The sequence below is a fragment of the Pteropus alecto genome, unplaced genomic scaffold, assembly GCF_000325575.1.
Source record: "Pteropus alecto unplaced genomic scaffold, ASM32557v1 scaffold103, whole genome shotgun sequence".
NCBI lineage: Eukaryota > Metazoa > Chordata > Mammalia > Chiroptera > Pteropodidae > Pteropus > Pteropus alecto.
Genome location: NW_006436288.1, coordinates 6,443,417 through 6,452,112, shown reverse-complemented (window position 1 = coordinate 6,452,112; position 8,696 = coordinate 6,443,417). Strand labels below are relative to the sequence as shown.

General features: G+C 32.2%; 1 protein-coding gene across 2 annotated transcripts in view; it reads right to left on the bottom strand.

Annotated features, from left to right (window-relative positions):
- Nucleotides 1–5,554, bottom strand: part of SLCO1C1 (solute carrier organic anion transporter family member 1C1) — a 43,034-nt gene extending 37,480 nt beyond the window's left edge. For both annotated transcript variants that reach the window (XM_006912666.2, XM_006912667.2), the window contains exons 1-2: nt 5,426–5,554; nt 4,385–4,526 (exon numbers count right to left, since the gene is read on the bottom strand). In XM_006912666.2, the coding sequence (XP_006912728.1) occupies nt 4,385–4,526; nt 5,426–5,554 (271 nt within the window). The remainder of the gene's footprint in view (nt 1–4,384; nt 4,527–5,425) is intronic.
- Nucleotides 5,555–8,696: the final 3,142 nt, after the last annotated feature.

The following is an 8,696-nucleotide window of genomic DNA, read 5'->3' as shown; positions in this document are numbered from 1 at the left end:
CTGGAAATATCGAGGAGAAATTAGCAGGATATGGTGTAGATCACATAATAGTGACTGTCAAGAGGGAATGAAAGGTGATCTGAGGATCAATAGGAATTAGAAATCAAGATAGAGAGATAAAGGAACATAAAAGATTTTCATGACAATGTGGTTTTAGCTATTGCATGTTGGAGCAGTGGTCAGATTAAGAAACTTTGTGGTATTCATTAAAAAGAAGGTATTTAACATGGAGAGGGTATAGTACTGAAGACTCAGTTTGTGTTTGGTTCCATTGACCTTCTTTGGCACAAAGGGCTCGCTCTGGTATTGTATTAATGGAAAAATTAAAGTCATTTATGCTTTATATTATTACAACTTGCAAATGTTTCCAAAGTAAAAGTATAGGTTGGCTCCATACTACCACAGAAAGCTTTTACTAAAGTGGAATTGACATTTAAACTTGTTAATGTAGCTCTTGTGGACCTGTGTCCTTGTACAGGATTTAGGTCCTAACAACAATTTATGGCAATGTACTCTGAAGACCATCAGGCTAGATTGGGAAGGCTGAGTATGTAGTGCTAGGGAGACAGGCTCCTCAGTGCTGAAACAAGTCAATGGCTGAGTGATTAAGATGTAATCTCAAAATTGAAGTGCTATGAATAAGAGGGAATTTATTGCCAAGTCCCATGGATATTGGTTCAGTCAGAGAAGAAAATTCCTCATGAATGACATATCCTTCCATTTTACACAGGAAATACAGCTCCATTAAAATTTATGGGACCACTGTCATATATGTGGTCTGTGATTGACTGAAATGTCATTATGTAGTACATTACTGTAAATAAATGAAAAAACATACCATGTTCACGAATAGGAAGACTCAATGTTGTCAAAATGTCAATTCTTCACAACTTGAGCTCTCCAGTCAATACAATCAAAATCTAAGCACGTTATTTTATGGGTATTGACAAACTGACTCCAAAGTTAATATGGAGAAACAAAAGATCCAGAACAGCCAACACAATATTGAAGAACAAAGTTGGAGGACTCAACTTCAAGGTATACTATAAAGCCACAGTACCTGAGACTGTAATATTGACAAAAGAATAGACAAATAGATCAATGGAACAGACCTATCTAAATATAGTCACTTATCTTTGACAAAGAGCAAAGTACTATACAGCAAAGATAGTTTTTTTAACAAGTGGTACTGGAACAAGTGGACATCCATTTGCACAAAAATGAATCTAGATGCAGACCTCATACTTTTCACACAAATAAACTCAAAATAGATTACAGACCTAAATGCAAAACACAGAACTGTAAAACTACTAGATAACATAAGAGAATAAACTGGACTTCTAGTAAAATTAAAAATCTCTGCTCTGTGAAGAACAATGTCAAGAAAATGAAAAGACGAGCCCAAGAGAAAATATTTGTGAAAGTCATATCAGAAAAAGGACTATTATTCAAAGTATACGAAGAACTTTAAAAAGTCAATAAGAATATAAACAATCGGATTGTAAAAATGGGCCAAATACTTTAAAAGACATGCCATCAAAAAAGATACAAAGATGAAAAATAGCATATGAAAAGGTGTACAATATCATATGTCATCAGGGAACTAACTGCAAATTAAAATGACAATGAGATACCTCTACAGACCTATTAGAATGGCCAAAATTCAGAACGCTAAAGGCTGGTGAGGATGTAGAGTATTGCTTGTGGGTATGCAAAACAGTACTTTAAGAAATACTTTGGTGACTTCTTATAAAGCTAAACATATTTTTCCCACATGATCCAGCAATTGTGCTCTTCGATGTTTACCAAATGGAGCTGAAAACTTACATTCATAGAAAAACCTGCACATGGATTGCCAAAACTTAAAAAGAATCAAGATTTCTTTCAGTAGATGAATGAATAAACTGTGGTCCTTCCAGAAAATGGAGTGTTATTTAGCACTAAAAAGAGATGAGTGATGACAAGACCTGGAGGAACCTTAAGTGCATATTACTGGGTGAAACAAGCCAATCTGAAAAGGCTACATATTATATGATTCCAACTACTTGACATGCTGGAAAAGGCAAAACTATGGAGACAAAAGATCACTGTTTGCCAGGGGTCAGGGAGGAGGGATAGATGAATAGGCAAAGCACAGGATCTGGAGGGCAGAGGTACTTTATGTGATACTGTAATAGTGGAAACATGTCATTATATATTTATTTAATCCCATAGAACGTACAACACTGAGAGTGAACCTAGTGTAAACTATGCAGTCTGGATGATAATGACATGTCATTGTAGGTTTATCGAATGTTGTAACAAATGTACCACCATTCCAGTGAGAGATGTTGATAATGAGAAAGGCTATGCATGTATGGGGGGAGAGTGTATATACTTTTGTTCAATTTTTCTGTGAACTTAAAACTACTCTAAAAAAACCACAGTATATTAAAAAAAATCGATATCCAGCTGATTACATACTAAAATGTAAAAAGTAAAACTTTTAAATATGTAAAAGATAATACATGAAAAATATTCAAAACAAATAATTAATATCTGGAAATATTAGGAGGTCATGATATTGAAAACATTTTATTTTCTTGGAAACTCTGTTGAAGAAAAAAGTCTTTGCTATAAAAAAATGCTTAGGAAAAAATTGAGTGTCTAGCATACATTAGATAATAACGCAAATTCATGTAAATGAATAAATGAAATTGTTCTGAAAAAAAAAGAATTGAGAGCTGGAGATGGAGGGAAGGAATAGGTCCAGAATTCTGGAAGGAAGGAATGTAGAGAGAGGCAAGATAAATAGATTAAGATTATGGTCAGAAAACCCACTTTTCTGAAAAACTATAAATTGCAAACAACTACAGCAAACTTATGATGCTTGGGATAAAGTTTTGCAGAGAGAATAAGGAAACTTTAAACCACTTTACTGTATTGAATCCAATAAATAATTTCTATCCTTAGAATGACCTGGAAAAATTGATATAAATTTGGACTCAGAGCCATTTGTCACTTATTGTCATACATTAGTTCCCTCTAGCAAATATAGATTCTCTCAAGTTGCATTGGGACCTAGGAATCCAAGAAAAAGTTTGGACCAGATTCTTACTAAGTTTCTTCAGCTCTAAACTTTTACAAGGAAAATGTGATAACCACTACACTATAGAAACAAGGCTGGCAACCATATACCAAAATTAACTCGAAATGGATCAAAGACTTAAATATAAGACCTGAAATAATAAATTGCATAGAAGAAAATATAGATACTAAAGTCCTGGATCTTGGATTTTGAGAGGATTTTATGAATTTGACCTCAAAGGCAAGGGAAGTAAACACACACAAAAATGAATGGGATTATATCAAACTAAAAAGCTTCTGCACAGCAAAAGAAACCATCAGTAAAACAAAGAGGCAACCAACTGAATGGGAAAAGATATTTGCAAACAACACTTCTGATAAGGGGTTAATATCCAAAATATACAATGAACTTATACATCTCAACAATAAAAAAACAATCCAATTAAAAAATGGGCAGAGGACCTGAACAGACACTTCTAAGAAGACATACAAATGGCCAACAGACATATGAAAAGATTCTCAATTTCACTAGCTATTACAGAAATGCAAATCAAAACCACAATGAGATACCACTTCATACACATTAGAATGGCTATCATCAATAGAATAAGTAATAACAAGCATTGAAGAAGTTGTGGGGAAAAGGAACCCTTATACACTGCTGGTGGGACTGCAAATTGGTACAGCCACTATGGAAAACATTATGGAGGTTCCTCAAAAAATTAAGACTGGAATGACCCAGCAATCCCTCTTCTGGGTATTTACCCCCCAAAATTGAAAACACTGTAAAGATATATGCACCCTGATGTTCATTGCAGCATTATTCACATTATTCACTTGTTCTTTTCAAATATTAAGAGGGAGTCCACAGTCAATTGCTAACCAAAGACTGAAAGAATTTTCATTACCTGCTTTGCTCTACTGTTCTGTTAACAGGATCTCTTTCTATTCATTGTAGGTGACTGAACAGAAACCTCCTTTATAGTTTAAATTTTTCTGAAATCATTACAATAATTTTTCATAGAGCCCATTTGGATTCTTCCAAATTTTGAATCACAGGGCTCCCAGGATATATGGCTCTTCTGTAAAATCTCTGCCCACATACTTTTAAACTCAAAATATTGATAGCATCTCACCCTCTTCCAGAAAAGGCTTTCACTCTGATTAGAAACTCTGAAATATGTGATTCATATAACAGTGAACATGTAGAACTATAATGGTGATTTCTTGGAGAGAACAAATTGTAATTAGGCTATCCTTTAGTCATGCCTAGAAAACCTGGTACTTACAAGCGAAGTCAAGCATCCTCAGTACCTACCAATTTCAAAACTACCATCGATAACTCCCACCAGTGAAGAAGGGATTTCAAACCTTCTCTCTATTTGAGTGATGGTGCTCTTCAGATAGCCTTCAGCCAGTGCTTTGGCAAAGTAAACAAAAGACAAGGCACCTAAGAACACCTGGAAAATATGACAAGCCACACTTAGTCTGACTCCAATTTGACACAACTGGAAACTTACTAAATAAACAAATAACAACAACAAAACCCCAAACCAAGAACAATGGAACAAGCTTGTTATCAAAGGTAAGAAATTATACTACAAAATTAAAAACCATAAACCAAGCACTTAACATCTTATCACTGTTTCACAGTGATGATACATGCACCAGCAAACTAAAAAAGCAGAAGTACTAGTCTTTGTGTTTAAGCTCATATTCTAGTTAAATTCATAGTCAAATTCTTATTTAGTGAAAAAAAATTTTATTTTGTATCTGGCTTATGTATTTTTACTAGACCTGGTTCTGTGATAGCATATCCACAGGGTAGGTTAGCATTTATATGAAAAAAGACATAAATATTTGTTGAGTGAATATTTGGTATTAAGAAAGAACAGAAACTTGGAGTCACAAGGAGCACCATTTAAAAAGCAAACCCCCATCCCTTACTGTGTGGCAACGAAAGTCAAATTTTTTTCATTTATAAAATGAGAATAGTGTGGATGTTTCATAGATTAAACATTGTAACTGTGCTTAGTATAATATTTGGTACATGGCAGATATTCAATAAATATTAGTTTCTTTCTCCTTTTGGTTTAGAAGGGGCATTCAAGCAAGCCAGAAAAATAGTAATTAGTAATTTAACCTATATGGTCAGGCAGAGATTACTTTCATTGCCTGGAAAGTGTGGTTTTAATAAACTGCATCTAGATCACTTTTTAAAAAGGACAAAGAAATCTTGCTTTTAGTTATATTGTATGAAAAATATCTGGATAGGCAGCCATGACCAATGACTCCACTCATTTCTTTGTTATTCTTTAGTTTACCACTTACAGTTTTGTACCCTTTAATTGTTTGTTACCTTTAGTTCACCACAGCATGGCTGTTTCTCCTCTGAGGAGGAATATTCTGTTTTAAAGGAAGGCCTCCTAACTGGTTGCATTGAATTTTTGCGGAATAACTGGATATTTTCTTTGGATGAAGTGTCCATTATGAAAATGTTTCTTGACTCTGATCTGTCAAAGTTGATTTTAAAAAAGAAAAAACAAAAAACATTTCATTCAAAATCACACAATTTATTCAATAGACATAATTTGATGTGAAGGTAGCTTATTGTACCACAGTAAGTTGGCAAAGTTTTTCAATTAAAATTGACCAAGATGTTTGATTAACTAATCCTGCTATCAGGACTCTGTTGCCAGCATTCTTTCTCAATCTCTCCAGTTTAAGCCTCATTATGGCAAAGAATAAATAAATGTTGCCTTTGGAATAAATAATGAAGCAGAATTTTGCTAACTTTGTGGTCTTGCCAGCTTAAAATAGGAGCATGCAGTAAAGGAAGAAGAGGAATTCAACCATTTGAATATTGTCTCATTAGAAGTAAGTCTTTCAAGCCTTTAAATCTATCTTCTTAGTAGAACTGATAGAAAAGATTGATGCCTGCTTTAGATTCCTGTAACACCTTATAATTCCTATAGGTCTGTAACATCCAAGGGCTTAAAATATGGCAAAAAAAAGAGAGAGAGAGAGAGAGAGAACCAGTTGTGTATCATTTTAGTTTGACAAATGAGGAAGCAGCAAAATTTGTGCCTTAGGCTTAGATTTAATTTAGGCAAAAGTAGTCTTTGGCCTGCCTTAAAGTATGAAGGACGGCATCCCTTTTCTGTGTCTGATTTCCCCTCCTCCTTGTCCTTACCAAGTCCTGGACAGGTTCGCAAACTCTGAATCTATTTTATCCCTGTTCACATCAATATTTACACTTCTTATGCCTCAATTTCTTTAGGATTCCACATGGCTCTGTGCCTGCCTGAGAAAGTAATCTAAGTGAAATAATTCAAAAATAAGATAATGTCTGAATCTCTATAATGTTTATCAGATGATGCATTTGTATGTTAATAGAAATCTTCTATGTTTTCATCATACTAACTAAAGAAATAATGTTAGAAGTAAAATTTCAAGTACTGTGGTAGAAGTTTATTTCTGCCAATGTGTATGTTACTGAGTTATATACCAGAAGAAAGACCTAAACAATTGAAAAGTGGAGGGGATTCCTTCAGGGAGCGGGAAATAAGTCAAGAAGAGTGTGGCAAGGACCTGATTTAAAAAGAATCATTATTAGACTTTTAGATTATTTGATTGCATAAACATACATAACTTTAACTTTTAAAATGTGGAAAAATGAAAGTGAGTAAAACAGGAAAAAAATTTTAAAACTCAAATACTAAAGTAGATGAAGAGCTAAAAATGCTAAACAAGCTCAAAAGATAAAAACACAAGAATACAATATTAATGAAATACAAATATAGATACTTTAGAGTATAAAACAAAATAATATACAATATAGAGAAACAACTTTAAAATCTTGACAAAATGAATAACTTTCTGGCAAATATTAATTACATGTATTGACACAAACCAGAAGAGAAAAAAAGCCAAGGAAGACATTATCAAAAATTCTCTGAAACTAGCTCCTAAACAAAAATACTAAGGACAGATGACAAAATAGGAGCGCTTTACCAAGAGCTATCCTTCAAGGAAAGATAATAATAAAGATAAAGGAAACATAATAATAGTCTCCATTCATTTGACAAAGCTAGAATTACCTTGATAACAAAAAGGAAAACTTCAGACCAAATCTAGACATTCTAAGATCCTATATAAAATGCTAGTAATTTCAAATTCATTAATTTTTTTATAATTAAGTTTCAGTTTTAAAATGTAACAATATTAAGAACTATATTTACCAAAATCACCACATTAAGAATTCAAAATATTATATATGTATATCAAAACATCAGCCTGTACACCTTAAATACACACTTTTTTGTCAATCATGCATTAATAAATGTAAAAAAAGTAATTCAAAATTAAAAATAATAAAATCTCAGTAGATGTAAAACATCAGGTGATAAAATTCAACTTCCATTCCTAATTTTAAAAAGACAAATTCTAAGAAGCTAAGAACACTGAGATTCTTCTTTACCATCTATCTGATACCAACAGACAACTTGGTCACTAAAACTACTTTTTCAGAGAAATATTTTGCCAGAACAATAAAAAGAGATTTGGGGAAATATTGGGTTATACAATGTTAAACAGGTTTCTTTAGTACAAAATTACTGAGTACTTCTAATTAAACTCCTGGAGAAATCCACTGCTTGTAATGGAAAAAAAAACAATCAAAATAACTAAATGTCCAACAAATAATATATTCATGAGATGAAATATTTTGAAGCCCTTAGAAATTAGTGTACAGAAGTAAATATAGTTATATAAAGCTATTTCCATCACAGAATTGATTTTAAAAATACATGCTACTAAACAGTATAAATAACATTCTATTTTATAAAAGAAACACACATATTCACATATGTATATACATAGAAAAAAAGCTTAAGAAATTTATTAACAAAATGTTAACGCTCATTATTTCTGGTTGGTGACATTGCAGATGATTTTTTAAAAATGTTTCGTGTCCATATTTTCTAAGTTTTTTATAACAAACATCAATTTCTTATATAAAAATATTTAAAAATATTAAAGATATAAAAAATCACCAAGCAAGAAATGTATAAACCTGAAAATATTTTAAATACAAAATGAGTAATATTAAATTCACAGTTTAAAATGGAATCCTCTTCCATGAACTAAACTGTATAATTCAAATTGACCTACTGTTTTATAAGTTCGGATATATTATTTCCCATCCTTCATAATACAGCCAGTGACAAGAAAATATAAATAGCTTTATAATAAAATTACTATCACTTAACACTAACCATATCTTTAAAAGGGTTATATTTAGAATGCTAACTAAAGAGAAAAAAATCATGTTAAACTCTATATTAAAAACTTGAGACACCAAAACACATTTTCTTCTTATAGTTGAAGATGTTGACACAAAAATCACTCCAACTAGAATCTAGAAACAATAAAAAAACAAGAGAACTATAGTCATCCTAGTTGATGTTGTGTTAGATCAAAATGACATCCAGCTTAAAATACTGATACTACATAGTTTTACTGAAAATATAATTTCATCTTGATGGCTACTTTGCATATCACCTCAAGTATAGTAAGTTTGAAGGAAGCTACAGTTTATGAGCATTGAGCTTTTCATTCTTCTGTGAAAA